At 45.1% G+C, this 18,754-nt stretch overlaps 1 protein-coding gene across 4 annotated transcripts in view; it reads left to right on the top strand.

Annotated features, from left to right (window-relative positions):
- ACHE (acetylcholinesterase (Cartwright blood group)) overlaps positions 1 to 17,039 on the top strand; it is a 194,260-nt gene extending 177,221 nt beyond the window's left edge. For all 4 annotated transcript variants that reach the window (XM_040346677.1, XM_040346674.1, XM_040346675.1 and 1 more), the window contains exon 4: positions 15,394 to 17,039. In XM_040346677.1, the coding sequence (XP_040202611.1) occupies positions 15,394 to 15,515 (122 nt within the window). In that variant the 3' untranslated portion in view covers positions 15,516 to 17,039. The remainder of the gene's footprint in view (positions 1 to 15,393) is intronic.
- The last annotated feature ends 1,715 nt before the right edge of the window (positions 17,040 to 18,754 follow it).

Here is an 18,754-nt window from a genome sequence, read left to right as displayed (position 1 = left end):
CTCTTGTTTGGACAGATTTAAGTGAGTTATTCCTAAGAATTGCAGGCCTACAGTATAAAACGCCAAATTTCCATGCAAAATAATTGTACTGCTTTTGGTACAAAATTACAGACATAATCATACCACCAGGGAGGTTAAAGACATCACCCTTAAAAATTTAGTCTGGTTTTCAGTTTTATGAAAAGAAAAGACCTTACTTTTTCCCCCAAAAAAAGGAAATATTCATAGTTGCAGCACAATTTTCCTGTTGCCATGGCAGCGCTCAGTGATTAGGTTGTGGAAGGGTTTATTTTTTAGAGCGTGGAAATGGTTAAATCCCATTGGGCTTTTGGTTTTTGTCTGTGTTCCAGTAACACATCGGGAAGATCAATCTCTCCAAAGAAAGGGGGGAAATTACAACTAGATGGGGATCTTCTGGTGACCACTGGAAATTTTTTGAATTTTCCATCACTTTCTCGGTGACAATGGGTCGCATGAGAACATAAAGAGGATGCCCCAGCAGAGACACAGAACAATACAAATGTGATCTAACCCTTTCCTAAACAAAAAATACTTAAAAAGATATAAGTTTGGCTTTAGATACATTTTTCTATACGCTGCTCAAAAAAATTTAAGGAACACTTTAAAAACATATCAGATCTCAACGGGCAAAAATCTCACGCTGGATATCTATACTGATATGGACGGGGTAATGTGTTAGGAATGAAAAGATGGCACATTATTTGATGGAAATTAAAATTATCCACCTACAGAGGGCTGAATTCAAAGACACCCTCCCCCCCGAATATCAAAGTGAAAAATTATGCAGCAAGCTAGTCCATTTTGCTGAAATTTCATTGCAACAACTCAAAATGGTCCTCAGTAGTTTGTATGGCTCCCCAAGTGCTTGTATGCATGCCTGACAACATCAGGGCATGCTCCTAATGAGACAACGGATGGTGTCCTGGAGTATTTCCTCCCAGATTTGGACCAGAACATCACTGAGCTCCTGAACAGACAGAGGTGCAACCTGGCGGCACCTGATGGACCGAAACATAATGTCCCAGATGTGTTCTTTTGGATTTAGGTCAGGTGAGTGTGGGGGCCATGCAATGGTATCAATTTCTTCTTCCTCCAGGAACTGGCTGCATGCTCTCGCCACATGAGGCCGGGCATTGTCGTGCACCAGGAGGAACCCAGGACCCACTGCACCAGCATAGGTTCTGACAATGGGTCCAAGGATTTCATCCCGATACCTAATGGCAGTCAGGGTGCCATTGTGTAGCCTGTAGAGATCTGTGCGTCCCTCCATGGATATGCCTCCCCAGACATCACTGACCCACCACCAAACCGGTCATGCTGAACGATGTTACAGGCAGCATAAAGTTCTCTGCGGCTTCTCCAGACTCTTTCACGTCTGTCACATATGCTCAGGGTGAACCTGCTCTCATCTGTGAAAAGCATGGGGCACCAGTGGCGGACCTGACAATTCTGGTGTTCAATGGAAAATGCCAATCGAGCTCCACAGTGTCCGGCAGTGAACACAGAGCACACTAGAGGACGTCGGGCCCTCAGGCCACACCCATGAAGTCTGTTTCTGATTGTTTGGTCAGAGACATTCACACCAGTGGCCTGCTGGAGGTCATTTTGTAGGGCTCTGGCAGTGCTCATCCTGTTCCTCCTTGCACAAAGGAGCAGATACCGGTCCTGCTGATGGGTTAATGACCTTCTACAGCCCTGTCCATCTCTCCTAGAGTAACTGCCTGTCTCCTGGAATCTCCTCCATGCTCTTAAAACTGTGCTGGGAGACACAGCAAACCTTCTGGCAATGACACGTATTGATGTGCCATCCTGGAGAAGTTGGACTGCCTGTGCAACCTTTATAGGGTCCAAGTATCGCCTCGTGCTACCAGTAGTGACACTGACCCTAGCCAAATGCAAAACTAGTGCAAAACAGTCAGAAAAGATGAGTAGGGAAAAAAAATGTCAGACACCTCCACCTGAAAAAACATTCCTGTTTTGGAGGTCGTCTCATTGTTGCCCATCTAGTGCACCTGTTGTTAATTTCAATTAACAGCAAAGCAGCTGAAACTGATTAACAACCCCCTCTGTATACACCCCTCCCCCTCTGTATACACCCCTCCCCTAAAGTGTTCCTTTTAATTTTTTTAGCAGTGTATAATTGTCTCAGTTACCATTAATGTAGACCATATGAATGATAAACTTAGCAAAGCAAAAAAACGGATTTGCTCAAATTCATTCAGTTGATTGCCTTTGCATTTTAGTGCAGTTTACCACGATACAATTATTGTATTGTAATGCCTAACTCTTCAATATCCTAACATCCATACAGCTGCCAAGGAATGCAAGGCAGGGCTGAACATATTCCTTCCAAAGTACACTAAAACCCTAAAAATGGGAAAGAAGACACAAGGGTAGGGCCGGTCATTTACTTCCTCCACCTCCCATGCAGGATATTATTTTCTCCAAAACTACAAGTGCACTTTAATAATGGCATTGTCATCCACTTGCATGTCTCCTTTCATCGTTCATAGAACAAAGTCACATTTCTATGTTGTCATGCTTCCAGCATCTAATGCCGCGTACACACGACCGTTTTTTATGACATGAAAATGCATTTTTTTTAAAATGATCATTAAAAACGATTGTGTGTAGGCTCCAGAGCATTTTTCTCAACGTGAAAAAAGACCATTAAAAATTTAGAACATGCTCTAATTTTTCTTGTCGTTTTTCACGTCATGAAAAACGGTCGTGTGTAGGCTTTAACGACGGGAAAAAAACAAGTTATGAGACGGGAGCACTCGTTCTGGTAAAACTAGCGTTTGTAATGGAGATAGCACATTCGTCACGCTGTAACAGACTGAAAAGCACAAAGACTGAAAAGCGAGAATCGTCTCTCACCAAACTTTTACTAACAAGAAATCAGCAAAAGCAGCCCAAAGGGTGACGCCATCCGAATGGAACTTTCCCTTTATAGTGCCGTCGTACGTGTTGTACGTCACCGCGCTTTCCTCAAGAATTTTTTTTTCATGATCGTGTGTACGGAAGGGCAGGCTTGACAAGAATCACGTTGAGAATTTTTTTTTTTTCTTGGACATTAAAAACGGTCGTGTGTATGCGGCATAAGATGTGTTTTAGAAACTTTTCATGTTCCTATTAAGAGAGCGGTTCCACCAAAAGGATTCTTAGCTGAGTGACCATAATTTATGTATAATCCCAAAATGGATATGAGAATTTTGATGGGGGCTCATGGGTTAAATAGCCAGAGGCATTTTATTATCATGGCAACGCAGTCTATCAATTAACCAAAGACCAGTGGCATCCCCGAGAAACTTCATATTCATGGGGATTCACCAGCACTTCTTAAAAACATGGTCTGTCCATTCACTAGGGACCAGTGCCATCATTCACACTTCATATTCACAAGAACACAGCCCATCCATTTTTAGAGACCAGTGACTTCACCAACCATCACTTCATATTAATAATGCAGCCTGTCCATTCACTAGAGACCAGTGACATTGCTGTCACTTCACATTTGTGAGAATGCAGCCCATTCCATCACTAGAGACCAGTGACATTGCTGTCACTTCACATTTGTGAGAATGCAGCCCATTCCATCACTAGAGACCAGTGACTTGACCAACACTTAAAGCAGTTGTGCCATGGGAAAATAATATTAAAAGCCAGCAGCTACAAATACTGCAGCTGCTGACTTTTAATATTAGGACACTTACCTGTCCTGGAGTCCACCGCCGATCGCAGCAGAGGACGAGCGATCGCTCGTCTCTCTGCTGCTCCCCCCGCCATCCACGCTGAGGGAACCAGGAAGTGAAGCGCTGCGGCTTCACTGCCCGGTTCCCTACGGCGCGAGTCGCGCCGCGCCCGCCGATTGGCTCCCGCTGTGTGCTGGGAGCCGAGTGTTCCCAGCACACAACGGGGGGGCGACGGGATGTGACGGAATGCCCGTCTTTTGCCCGAGAATGCCGGGCCGGAAGTGGGTGCAGATACCTGTCTTTAGACAGGTATCTGCACCCCCCTCCCCCCTGAAAGGTGTCAAATGTGACACCGGAGGGGGGGAGGGTTCCGATCAGCGGGACTCCACTTTAGGGTGGAGAACCGCTTTAATTTTCATAAGAACTTAGCCAGTCCCATTGATAAAAGGCCAGTGACAATCGATACACGTCATGAGAACGTGGTCCATTCATTCACTAGAGACCGGTGACGAATACCTACACTTCATGAGAACATGGCCTGTCCATTCACTAGAGACCGTGACAATCGCATACATTTCATGAGAACATGGCCTATCCATTCACTAGAGGCCAGTGACATCACTGAGACTTCATAGTCTTGAGAATGCAGCTCATCTATTCACTAGAGACCAATGACATCACTGACACTTGATATTCCTGAGGACACAGACCGTCCAATCATTAGAGACCAGTGACATCACTAACACTTCATGAGAACTTGGTCTGTCCATTCTCTAGAGACCAGTGACATCACTGACACTTGATATACCTGAGAACACAGACCTAGTGTGAGAACTATTTACTGAAGGGCAGTGACATCACTGATGCTTCTTATTCAGAAAAACTGAGTGAACAGATGATAAAGCAACAAGAGCTGTCACTTTTAGCATGTGATTGGGCTGAAAAGCTTACACATACAGTATTTCAAAAGGAAACCTCATTCTATATGTGGCCGAAGACACTTTTTAGGCCTGTCTTGGTGAACACACCATTAGGTTTTGACCACCTGCTATCGTACAACAGCCGAACAGAAGTGGGACAAGAGCCTAGGGGCCATTTTAAACAGCTGATTCTATCAGCAGTAAGACTAGCAACAGGATCACGAAAATTAGACTTTCATTATTACTAGTGGAAATGGCTCCAAAACTGCTGTAAACCCTTTAGGAACGTCATCATTAGCATGAAAGCATTGATGTAGCGACATATTACTGGTTGGGGCAACAATATAGTGACTCCATAGGATGTGTAAGTAAAATGTTAGCAATTGTTTCACTGGGGAAGGAATCTTCCATCCATCATGGACTTCTATAACTAAATAGTGTTACATGGCGTTAACTAGAGGACAGGCACCATGGAAATGGAACCATGGTGGTATCAGTCATTACCAATCCTGGTAAGACAGGTTCACTTTATAGGAGGCACTTAAAGCAGTCAATACTAGGCTTCTTCAGGCAGCCCTGCCACATTCCAATAAATCTGAATCTTATACAGGTCTATACATACTACCACATGGCAGAGCTCAGGGCTGGCAGATGGCCACTCAAGCACCAAACACTGCAGTGTGTGCAAGTAGAAGGAGACTCGCCCTTTCCCTGATAATGCTAATGCCGCGTACACACGATCGGAATTTCCGACAACAAATGTTCGATGTGAGTTTTGGTCGGATATTCCGACCGTGTGTAGGCTCCATCGGACATTTGCTGTCGGAATTTCCAACAACAAATTATTGAGAGCTGGTTCTCAATTTTTCCAACAACAAAAGTTCTTGTCGGAAATTCCGACCGTGTGTTTCCGTTTCCAATTCCAACGCACAAAAATCCTACGCATGCTCGAAATCAATTCCACACATGCTCGGAGTCATTTCTCAACTCGTAGTGTTGTACGTCACCACGTTCTTGCCGATCGGAATTTCCGAGAAACATTTGTGTGACCGTGTGTATGCAAGACAAGTTTGAGCGAAAATCCGTCTGAAAAAAATCTACGGTTTTGTTGTCGGAATGTCCGATCGTGTGTACGCGGCATAAGTATTTCTGAGAACTCTGTCTGCAGGGAAGCAATGCAAAGAAAGCAACTATTGACTGCCTCTTGAAAGGAGAATGGGTTACTTTGCTTAGAATGGGTAAAATACAGGTTTACTTATATATAGTGCTAACAATTTACACAGTGCTTTACATATATATTATACATTCACATCAGTAATGTAAAAGCTGCGCAACTAATATAAACATACAAATATCTGTGATGCTTGGTGAAATGATACAGATAAGATAAATTCACATGGAACAATATGAGTTGCCCAAAATGGTGAAATGAGACAGTCCCAATAGTTGTGTATTAAACAAATAGAAAAATAAATAAAGTGAAATAAAATTGAGTCTATCATTGGAACACATGAAAACGTGCATCTGGTGACGATTACTGACAGTCAATTATCATATTCCTTCAAGTGGATGGTGACATCAATACAAGAAGACCTCAGAATAGTGCACGGATAGATAAAACACCTCCACCTTTCAAACACACTGTCCCTTACCAGAGGAAAAGATCCCAACTAGAGATCTTCTGATGGCAGATGGCTTACTCCCCAGCCAAGGGCTTGTGTGGCAGGATATCCAAGAGTCAAGATTTCTCCCACAATGGACCGATGGTTAATGTAGTTTAAAACCAATATGGAGAAGGAAAAGAGCTAACATAGTGTGAATCCATATAGCAGTTTATTATATAAAAAAAATTAAAATCACACTTACAAGAAAGTAGATAAAATTTGCTTGTGAAAATTTAGCCGGCCGGCTAGCACAACCCGTTCACTCCGGGACACAGTATGAATGAATGAATGAATGAAAAAACTTATAAAGCGCGGCGCATGCGAACTGAATCGCTTCTGGGCGCTAGTTGTTCGTGTCTCATGACATCAAAAGAGCAGAGTTTTGATCCGTCTTCTGAAAGTCAGGTGGTTTTCCTCCAACCGAATGCTGGTTGGTAAAGCGTTCCATAGTCTAGGACCCTGAAAAGCAAACCTTCTTTCTCCTTTGGACTTGTATTTGGTTTTTGGTACCCTGACCAGATTTTGGTCGGTGGATCGCAGAACGCGATTCGAATTGTGAGGTTCTATCTTGTCGCAAAGATATTGCGGAGCCTTCCCATGGATGCACTTATGTGTCAGGCAGAGTGCTTTAAATGCAATTCTGTCTTTTACTGGCAGCCAGTGAAGGGTTCTCAACGAAGGTGAGATTGATTCCCATTTTTTTTTCCCAGTCACCAGTCTGGCGGCCGTATTCTGAACGACTTGCAGACGGGAGATTTGGTACTTTGGGAGTCCGAGGTACAGGGCGTTAGCATAGTCTAGTCTGGAATTCACGATTGTTCCCACCACGACTGCTACGTCTTCTTTGGGGATAAATGGAATAAGACTGCGTAGTAGGCGCAACAGATGGTGCGCTCCGCTGACTACTGACCCTATTTGTGCGTCCATTGTCATGAAGGTGTCGAAGATGACCCCGAGACTTTTGACTTTGGAGCTAGGGGTGATGATTTGGCCCAGAATGGGCGGGGGTGTCCAGGTTGTTGCCAGTTGACTCTTTCGGCTGGCGTGAAACATAAGGAGTTCTGTTTTTGAACTGTTGAGTTTAAGATAACTCTTAGTCATCCAGTTTTCTATCAAAGAGAGACATTTCTCTAAACTGAGATGATGATCCTTTTTGTTGCAGATGCGAAAATACAGTTGCGTATCGTCTGCATAAGAGTGATAGAGTAGTTCTTGGCTACTGATAATATCAAAGAGAGGGCGAAGATAGATGTTGAAAAGCACCGGTGACAGGGGGGATCCTTGGGGGACTCCACATGACACCGTGCGCTTTTCCGACGTGAAACAACCCAATTTAACTGTTTGTGATCGGTTTTCAAGAAAGGAAGAAAACCAGGGTAAATCACCTTCTGCGACTTCTGCTACCTTGGCTAGTCGCATTAGTAACAGTTTGTGGTCTACCGTGTCAAAGGCTGCGCTTAGGTCCAGCAGAACCAGGAGACAAGATTCTCCTTCGTCTGCGGCCTCGAGGGCATCGTCCCATATTTTGAGTAAGGCCGTTTCTGTCCCGTGTCCGGGACGGAAGCCTGATTGTAATGGATCTAGTAGATTGTGGGTATCTAGATGCTGTTGCAGCTGTTGTACCACTACTTTCTCCATTATCTTGGAGAGAACATTTAGGCCTGTTATGGGACGGCGGTGAGTTGGGTCCTTGGGATCCAGGTTAGGTTTTTTCAAGATGGGCTGGATTGTGCCCTCTTTCAACAGGGATGGCACTGTGCCTTCCTTAAATGACTGGTTTATAAGCTGTGTGATGGGTGGTGCCAGGATGTCGGCACATTCCTTCAGCAGTTTGGTGGGGATGATATCATTGGGCGATGTGCTGTTCCGCAAAGCACCAATGATATTTTTTGTGGTATCGATGGAGATCGGTTCCAGAGTGAACTTTGTTGATTGTAGAGCGTTTCTGTGGGTGTTTTGTGGTTGATTGACGGTGGGGTTGAGGGGGGTATTGTTTTGCATGATGCTTTCCCGGATTCTTTCAATTTTGTTGATGAAGAAATCCGATAGTTCATTGCAGAACTCTTGGGTGTCAGAGTTGGGGACTTCAAGACATCCTGGATTCATGGTCTGGGTGACCATCTTGAAGAGTTCGCGGGGGCGGTTTAGGGCGCTGTTAATCGCCATAGAAAAATGATGTTTCTTGGCTTTGAAGATTTCTTTATGATATCGTGTTGTTATTGCCTTGTAGATGATGAGGTTATCCTCTGCAGGACTTCTTTTCCAGGCGGCTTCCGCCCTTCTGCGCTCTTGCTTCAGAAGCGACAGCTGGTTGTTGAACCAGCCGGACTTTCTTTTTCGGATGCAGGCTTTGCGTTTCGGTGCTACTAAATCGGCTGACTGTAGCAGGGCTGCGTTTATGGCATCCAGTGTATCTGCGGCTGTTTGATGTGGATGGATTGTTTTGATTCTGTTTCCCAAGGTAGATTTGAAGAGTTCCGAATGGAGCTTCTTCTGAGATCTAGGCCAGTGTATTGTCACGGGCTTGGGTGCTTTTATCACTGGGGGAATTTTGGAGATTATGAAATTAATTGCATGGTGGTCTGTCCATGGCAATGGTTCATTTTCTAAAATGCTTATTTTCAGATTTTGTCTGAAAATTAGGTCGAGTGTGTGACCTGAAGCATGTGTTGGCCCGCTTATAAGTTGCTGTAGCCCTAATCCCTCCAGGTGATCAATGCAGGCGTCCGCAATGGGATCCTGTGCGGAGTTGGCCCACAGATTAAAGTCCCCGAGCAGCAAAAGGTGTTTGCTGTTAAGGGTATAAGTGGATATAAACTCCGTTAATGATGGCAAAAACTGCGATTTTGGCCCAGGTGGCCTATAGCAGAGGAGAATGTGAACAGTCTCCTGGGGGGAAGTTTGAAGTTGAAGAGTAAGGGTTTCCATGAATGGAAGAGGATTTTGAAGGGCTGGCTTAGTGATTGTAATGCGATTCTTGTGGATCACCGCCAGGCCTCCTCCTCTTTGCCCTATTCTGTTTTCCGTTATAATGTGATAGTTTTCTGGCACCAATTCTCCGAGAATGGTGTTGCAGTCGTCTGAGAGCCAGCTTTCTGTAATAAAGAGGCAGTCTAGATCGTTTTGTAGTAAGAAATCGTGGATTTCTAATCGGTGTTTTACTGCCGATCTTGTGTTGATCAAAGCACATGATATGTGCTCGAGCTGGGTTAAATAGTTAAAATTTTTGATGGTCGATCGACGATCGAATCTCAAAAGTTGCTCTATTTTTAAGGCCTTTTTGGTGACGGCTGGTAATGCTGTTGCAAATTGTCTCAGACCCCGAATAGAGTCCGCAGAGTATCGCAGATTAGCCATTGTCGCCAGTCACATTGTCGTCAGTCTTTCCTAATTGCGGTGGCCGCGAATGAGGCCTGGTCTGGCGCGGATGCGGGAAGAGCCGCGAGACGCCGGACGTGATGGGTGGAAGACTGTCCAAGTGAGGCGTCACTCGTTGAGTCTTCTCTCCCCGATTGGTCCAGAGGAAGGCGAAAAACCCCAGGCGTGCTGTGCCAATCTGCAGCGATCGGGGGAAAAAATTCCTTCCTGACCCCTTAACGGCGATCGGTGCAACCCTGGATCAATTGGCTAGGGGGGTGTGGTGGACCCTGCCTGGCTGCACTATCCCTGGGGAGAGCCGACTCGTTTGAGAGCGTCCTGCTCTCACTATCCCTGGGGTGAGCAGACTAAGATGAGAGCGTCTGCTACACCGCTGAATCAATATAGCAAAAGTTCCAACTTTATTAGCTGCAAGCTTGTTCTGGATCAGTGATTGAAAAAAATAATGAAGACTCCTGTCTTACCTCCTGTTTCAAACTCCTGGTTTTTAACTCGCACTTTTGATCAAAGAATGCACTTCTGATCAGAGAGTCCACATGTGAAGCCACCATCAACTGGGAGCCAGCTCCTCTGGGAGCTTGTACAGCCACTTTGTACTCAACTGTGAAGACCTGTGAACAAACACACACCTGTGAACAATTAAACCCTCCCCTTAATTAGCAGAAAGGAAAAGAAAAAAAAGCTGTTTAAAAAGTGTCAGAGAAAAAGAGGGGAAAAAAAATCTGCAAGCAGAAGCAAATGATAGCCAAATCCTGGTTTTTAACTCGCACTTTTGATCAAAGAATGCACTTCTGATCAGAGAGTCCACATGTGAAGCCACCATCAACTGGGAGCCAGCTCCTCTGGGAGCTTGTACAGCCACTTTGTACTCAACTGTGAAGACCTGTGAACAAACACACACCTGTGAACAATTAAACCCTCCCCTTAATTAGCAGAAAGGAAAAGAAAAAAAAGCTGTTTAAAAAGTGTCAGAGAAAAAGAGGGGAAAAAAAATCTGCAAGCAGAAGCAAATGATAGCCAAATCCTGGTTTTTAACTCGCACTTTTGATCAAAGAATGCACTTCTGATCAGAGAGTCCACATGTGAAGCCACCATCAACTGGGAGCCAGCTCCTCTGGGAGCTTGTACAGCCACTTTGTACTCAACTGTGAAGACCTGTGAACAAACACACACCTGTGAACAATTAAACCCTCCCCTTAATTAGCAGAAAGGAAAAGAAAAAAAAGCTGTTTAAAAAGTGTCAGAGAAAAAGAGGGGAAAAAAAATCTGCAAGCAGAAGCAAATGATAGCCAAATCCTGGTTTTTAACTCGCACTTTTGATCAAAGAATGCACTTCTGATCAGAGAGTCCACATGTGAAGCCACCATCAACTGGGAGTATGCGGTTAAAGACGTCAGCACGCCGCTACCCTACGCCGTTTCGTCTTAGAAGACTTCGTCCAGGGGCACGAGCGGCGTACTGACTCACCGCAATTTATATCTGACTAACACAGAGGGTACCGCCCCCATCTGAGCTCCCAGAATCCCTGAAGCTTTAATGGCCATCTTGGATAAGGGAAATGATTAAAATATAAAAATATAAAAATAACTTTTCTTAAGATCTCCTCCTCATCTAGCCGAGATCTCAACTACAGCCAAATTAACGAAAAAGAAAAAAGATTTTTCTTAATTTTATATATTGGAATGAAATTAATAGAAACGATTGTATTGCTACTCACAAAGAAAGGCAGATTGGCAAATCCACCTCATAGATCCTTGCATCGCTTCTATCAGGCAGCCCATCTCAATCCGGGTGGTGACAGTGCATGAATCGTGTCACTTTTCATATATTCATTTAAAATTATGACTGAAAAGATAATTATTTGGCCATCCTGAGCGCGCTGCACTCCGTAGTGTATAGCGCTGTCACATGACAGCGCTGCACCTCCCATGTCAGGTGCACCAGGAACCAATGGGAGTGCACCCATGTCAATCATTTGGAGGAGTGTTCACATACCTTTAGCCATATAGAACATATCCATTCAGGTAGGCCCTTTGCACTACACAAGTGTTGGCAAATCTAGGAGACTGTGTACTAGGACTTTTGTTAGTGTCCGAATGCTTTCCTTTACATACAAGTTAAAATGTGAAAGAGCCCCATGTAACTTATTTGTACAAAAAATAAATTGCGCAACCCAAACAAACTTAATCTGCTTAAAAACAGACACAGTGGAACCTCGGATTGCGAGTAATGCGGTTAACGAGCGTTTCACAATACGAGCACTGTATTTGAAAAAATCCTAACTCGGTTTGCGAGTGTTGTCTCACAAAACGAGCAGGAGTGCGGTGTGCAGTACCGCGTTTGGCCTGAGGTGGGTGGCGGCGCTAAAGCCGAACGGCGCCGATCGCAGCTGATCGGCACCGTTCGGTAATGCTCGGAAAGACACGGAAATACTCTGTTCCCGAACCTTTCCGAGGTTTGCCAAGGTGTCCTCTGGCCTTTCCGGCTGTTTCAGAGGCTCTCAGGCGCCCCCCCACCTCTGGCCGCATGCAGTATTGCATGCCATTGAAGTCAATGCGGAACAAATTATTTTCATTTCCATTGACTTCAATGGGGAAACTCGCTTTGATATGCGAGTACTTTGGATTATGCTCGTAATCCGAGGTTCCACCCACTGTTTGTGTGGTGGGATATCTGCCCTAAACTCCTTGATTATAAATATGTATATATAAAAATAAACATACGATTACTCTGTTTGCCAAACAGCCAAGAAAAAAGGCGCGGCTTACCAGATGTGATGGATCTCAGGTTATAGAGATCATATGGGCACACACAGAAGGGATCACTCAGGCGAAGACCGTATGTCCACGGATTTATCCAGTATCGGGATCCTTCCTCCTACAGCTGCCTTGTGCTTGGTTGGGATCTTCACAAGGCAACTTCTGCTGATGAGATATATTATAAAAACTAAAGAAGTACAGTACTCAATTCAGGGTTTTTTATCCACAGATGATAAAGTACTGACATCCAACAAAGACATATTCGCTATATTAAAAAAAAACACATCCGCGGCTCAAGCCAGCCAGCTGGTGTGTGGTGACGTCAAGTCCTGTAGCTCCACCCCGATGCGTTTCTCTGTATTAGGCATCGACTGGGAAGGGAGGCTAAGGAGGAAGGATCCCGATACTGGATGAATCCGTGCACATACGGTCTTCTCCTGAGTGATCCCTTCTGTGTGTGCCCATATGATCTCTATAACCTGAGATCCATCATATCTGGTAAGCGCCGCATTTTTTCTTGGCTGTTTGGCGAACAGAGTAATCGTTTGATCACCTGAAAATCCGTCTTCACTAATTTGCACTGATCAAAGCACTTTATGGACTAAACATATAACACTGCAATTATTTAATCATAGCAAATGTTTGTACAGTGGAACCATGGATTACAAGCATAATCCGTTCCAGGAGAATGCTCGTAATCCAAAGTACTTGCATATCAAAGCGATTTTCCCATTGTACTAGGACTTTTGTTAGTGTCCAAATGCTTTCCTTTACATACAAGTTAAAATGTGAAAGAGCCCCATGTAACTTATTTGTACAAAAAAATTAATTTGCGCAACCCAAACAAACTTATTCTGCTTAAAAACAGATACAGTGGAACCTCGGATTGCGAGTAACGCGGTTTACGAGCGTTTCACAATACGAGCACTGTATTTGAAAAAATCCTAACTCGGTTTGCGAGTGTTGTCTCACAAAACGAGCAGGAGTGTGGTGTGCAGTACCGCGTTTGGCCTGAGGTGGGTGGGGGGCACTAAAGTCGAACGGCGCCGATCGCAGCTGATCGGCACCGTTCGGTAATGCTTGAAAAGACTCGGAAAGACACAGAAATACTCTGTTCCTGAGCCTTTCCGAGGTTTGCCAAGGTCAACCGAGGTGTCCTCGGGCCTTTTCGGCCATTTCTGAGGCTCTCCGGCACCCCCCCCACACCTCTGGCCGCATGCAGGATTGCATGCCATTGATGCCAATGCGGAACAAATTATTTTTGTTTCCATTGACTTCAATGGGGAAACTCGCTTTGATATGCGAGTACTTTGGATTACGAGCATTCTCCTGGAACTGATTATGCTCGTAATCCATGGTTCCACTTGTACAAACATGTGCTATGATTAAATAATTGCAGTGTTATATGTTTAGTCCAGAAAGTGCTTTGATCAGTGCAAATCAGTGAAGACGGACTTTTCAGGTGATCAAACGATTACTCTGTTCGCCAAACAGCCAAGAAAAAATGCGGCGCTTACCAGATATGATGGATCTCAGGTTATAGAGATCATATGGGCACACACAGAAGGGATCACTCAGGAGAAGACCGTATGTGCACGGATTCATCCAGTATCAGGATCCTTCCTCCTTAGCCTCCCTTCCCAGTCGATGCCTAATACGGAGAAACGCATCGGGTGGAGCTACAGGACTTGACGTCACCACACACCAGCTGGCTGGCTTGAGCCACGGATGTGTTTTTTTAATATAGCGAATACTGTCTTTGTTGGATGTCAGTACTTTATCATCTGTGGATAAAAACCCTGAATTGAGTACTGTACTTCTTTAGTTTTTATAATATATCACATGAGCAGAAGTTGCCTTGTGAAGGGCCCAACGAAGCACAAGGCAGCTGTAGGAGGAAGGATCCTGATACTGGATAAATCCATAGACATACGGTATTCGCCTGAGTGATCCCTCCTGTGTGTGCCCATATGATCTCTATAACCTGAGATCCATCACATCTGGTAAGCCGCGCCTTTTTTCTTGGCTGTTTGGCGAACAGAGTAATCGTATGTTTATTTTTATATATACATATATATAATCAATTTTTTTGAGTTTAGGGCAGATATCCCACCACACAAACAGTGGGTGGAACCTCGGATTACGAGCATAATCCAAAGTACTCGCATATCAAAGCGAGTTTCCCCATTGAAGTCAATGGAAACGAAAATAATTTGTTCCGCATTGACTTCAATGGCATGCAATACTGCATGTGGCCAGAGGTGGGGGGGCCGGAGAGCCTCGGAAACAGCCGGAAAGGCCAGAGGACACCTCGGCAAACCTCAGAAAGGCTCGGGAACAAAGTATTTCCGTGTCTTTCCGAGCATTACCGAACTGCGCAGATCGGCTGCAATCGGCGCAGTTCGGCACCAGCACCCCCCCCCCCCACCTCAGGCCAAACACAGTACTACACACCGCTTTTGCCTGAATCCTGCTCATTTTTTCGAGACAACACTCGAAAACCAAGTTAGGATTTTTTCAAATACAGTGCTCGTATTGCGAAACGCTCGTTAACCGCGTTACTCGCAATCCGAGGTTCCACTGTACTATGTAACTTATTGCAGATCAGAAGGAGGTCGGCAGGTCCGTGAAGGAGCTCAGAAACATCTTAAACCAGAAGCTAAATGCACCTAAAAGCATGTGGCATTTGGCCATCTACACAAGGAGATTGTACGATAAAATGATATTATGTGGCAATAGATGTAGACTACTTCTGCCTCAGACTACTGAATTTCAGGCCAATCAACATCCAACCTATCCACCATTTTATCTCCTGATTTTGAAAAATAAGAAACTTACCTGAGACTTAAAGCAGTGATTTTCATTTCTTTCTTCTCTGTCCTCTCTTTATCCTCTGTCTCTGTCCCACCTCCCTCCTTTTTTTGTATCCTCCCTCCATTGCTCCCCCCCCCTGCAGATAACATCGATGAAGCTGAACGCCAGTGGAAGGTAGAATTCCACCGCTGGAGTGCCTACATGATGCGATGGAAGAACCAGTTTGACCATTACAGCAAGCAGGAGCGCTGCAGTGAGCTGTGACATCACTGTGACATCACATCGCCATCGCCCGCCGACTCTCCTGCTCTTCCGGCAAGGAAACAAGAAACTGCGGCAAACTGTGACATCACTGCACCGTCCCTCAGTCCACCTGTGCGAAGATCAGGGGAGTTTTTGTACATTGTCTCATTACTGTGACATCACTACACTCACACTCAATCATAGGTTGTAGAACCACTTCACACTTATGGACATTGTTGACATCAATCAATGTGATGGTTCCTGCCTCTTGTATGTACTGTATGTTCCACCCCCCAACCCTGAAGTCCTTCAACTTGGGGGGCATTTTTCATCTCTGTACGATGCTGTGACCCCTCCTTCTTTCCCTTTCCGCATGTCCATTTGTATATAGTGTTTGATGATATAAAGATATGTATATATAAATATATAATATATATAAATATATATATATACATATTTCTAATATATATATTGAGGGAGATTTATGTATGTTGTATTTATTTGTGATGCTGTGTATGTCAGAACCTAAAGGAACCAACCCCCCACCCCATCTCATGCCAAAGCCACGGTGCCCCTTTAACGGGTAAGTCCACCCAAACGGATATTTAATTTATGGGCGCACACGGTGGACAGGTCAGTTCATGAAATGCCTTCTTATATCTCTTGAGGACACCAGAGGCAAATTCTGTGTCATGATTCCCAGCTCCGCCTATCCGCTACGTCAGTTTCATGTTATTCGCTGGATATTTGGTTATTTTATATTATAGTTACGGTTATAAGTAACAAGCAGATCTTGCCATGGGTGTCCCTTTAGAGATGTAACAGGCCAGTGAGTCTTTCAGCCCACTATGTGTCTACCCATGACTGTGTTGAATGGACTAACCCTTTAAGTCGGACTAAACAGATTAGTCCACCTCATGATCATTTTTTTTATCATTGCTTTTAAACTATCCCATGATACACACCCTGTATAAAAACGGAAGAGATAAAAACATCTGCTACCCTTATCAGCCCATAAGGCCGCAGCTGCCATTTTGCTAAGGCAGCTTAGAAGAGAAAAGCTCTCGACTGGTTGGAGTTTGTTGCCCCTACCAACCAGTTTGAAACTTCTGCAGTTTTTATATGTGATACTTGCTACCTTTACACACAACTGGGTGAGTCCACTTGGGCAGTTCTTCAGGTGCTGAACCGTAATACCTACCATGCAATGCCAGCCAGCTGGGAGCTAGGTGCCTACAGGCCACGTAGGCCAAGTGGAAGCCATATTTTACTGTCCAGTCCTACACCAACATGTCATCAGGGTCAAGGTTACTTGAACTGGGCTGTCTATGAGGCTGACGTATGAAAAAGTGAAGCTGTTGTCCACCCCGACCAAACTCTTAACTTCAGTTGGAACTTTGAAATGCTACAGTCCTCCCAAGAAGCAAATACAATGAATTCCCTCAAACATTCATTCCAGCACCCATCCCACACTGACCAAATGACTTCAGCTGCAGCATGATGAATGGCCATAGCTAGAATGTTTCCCTTCAAGTGGGCCTTAAATTTTTTTTTAAATAGTTTAACCTTTACTGGTTTTATAGAGTGCAATATGGAGTGTGTTGGCAGTGCTCACGGAGCTTTTAAAAGGGGGCTTCCAAAGTGCCTTCCTGATGCCCTCCAACCATGATCTCAGGAGAAAAAGTCGGTATATTGAGCAGTACACACCAGCACTCGACCTCACGTTACCCCAGATGCTGCCTTTAGTATCTTACCTTCCCTGCAGGCCCATTGCTTCCCTAAACCTTCTAACCCCACCTATAGTAACCATATTGAAGCTATAAAGATGCCAATCTGCAATCTTTCTATGCAGGGTTTTTTTTTCTCGGAAAATAGGTACAGGAACTCAATCACGACCCCCCCCCCCATCCCTTATACACACCCTCCAAACCGCATCAAATAGTGGGTTTGGTCAAATCTCAACAGTGGGAGGGCCTTAACAGGGTCATTAAATATCAGGCGTGCATTATGTACAGACTGCAGAGTTCAGGGTGTGCTACATAAATAGTGCAGAGTTCAGGGGTGCGCTGCATACAGAGTGCAGAGTTTAGCGGTGCACTACACACAGTGTGCAGAATTCAGCCTTCTTCCACAGCTGCTTACCTCTGCATCCCCCATCCACATCTCACATTAACCACTCTTCAGCTCTGACCTCTGCATGCATCTTCTCCCTGCCTCCTTAAAAGCTCCACCATCTTCCACGTGTCTTATTTTTGTTGCTGTATTAAGCTGAAGCACCCAGCCAGCTCTAGTACCTCCCCACATACTGTAGTTGGCTCCACCTCTCTCACTTGTGGGGAGATCATTTAGTGGTGATGTGGGCATTTGCACTGCACCCTGTGTACCTGCATCTCCCTTGTCCCCATCCTTCACTCAGTGGGAGCCACTCAGGAGATCTGATCTGTGGGAGCCGTTGAGGAACAAGCTGTCACTTGTAAGCATAGCCGGACTTTTGTGTTTTCAAGTAATAGTGGTCAGCAGGAACAGAGGGCCTGAGCGAGAGGTGGTGGAACTGAGTTCCACCAAGTTCCAGGTGAAAAAATGCCCTGTAAGAAATTTATTCATGCAAATCCTCCCAACACAGAGGTTGTAGATGTTGACCCTCCAGTTTTAAGGAGAAACCCTAAGGCCCCGTACACACGATCGAGTTTCTCGGCAGAATTCAGCCAGAAACTCGATCGGAGCTGGATTCTGCCGAGAAACTCGGTCGTGTGTACACTTTTCAGCGAGGAAGCCGACGAGGAACTCGTCGGGCCGAAAAGAGAACATGTTCTCTATTTTCTCGTTAGTCAATGGGAAAAGTCGGCCCGCCGAGTTCCTCGGCGGCTTCCACACTGAACTCGACGAGGAACTCGATGTGTTTGGCACGTCGAGTTCCTCGGTCGTGTGTACGGGGCCTGAAGCCTCATATACACGGACGGGATTCCAGGTGGTAAAAAGTCAGCCGGGAAACCCGAGGGGAAAACCGAGAACCTGCTCGGTAACTTTTTCCCCCTACACACGACCGGGTTTCCCGACAGGAAAACTGCCATGAGAGCTTTGGTCGGGAATCCCGGCCGTGTGTATGCTCCATCGCAGTGTTTCCCATAGGAAAACTTCCGGGTTAAAAAATGCCGGGAAACCCGGCGGGAAAAAAAGAGAGCTGGTACCCTTTTCTTTCCGGCAGTTTTCCTGTCTGGAAAACTGCGATGGAGCATACACACGGCCGGTTTTCCCAGCCA

This window comes from Rana temporaria, chromosome 3 (genome assembly GCF_905171775.1).
Source record: "Rana temporaria chromosome 3, aRanTem1.1, whole genome shotgun sequence".
NCBI classification, from domain to species: Eukaryota; Metazoa; Chordata; class Amphibia; order Anura; family Ranidae; genus Rana; species Rana temporaria.
Note: the sequence above shows the minus strand (reverse complement) of the source record. Positions and strands in the feature narration are given on the sequence as shown.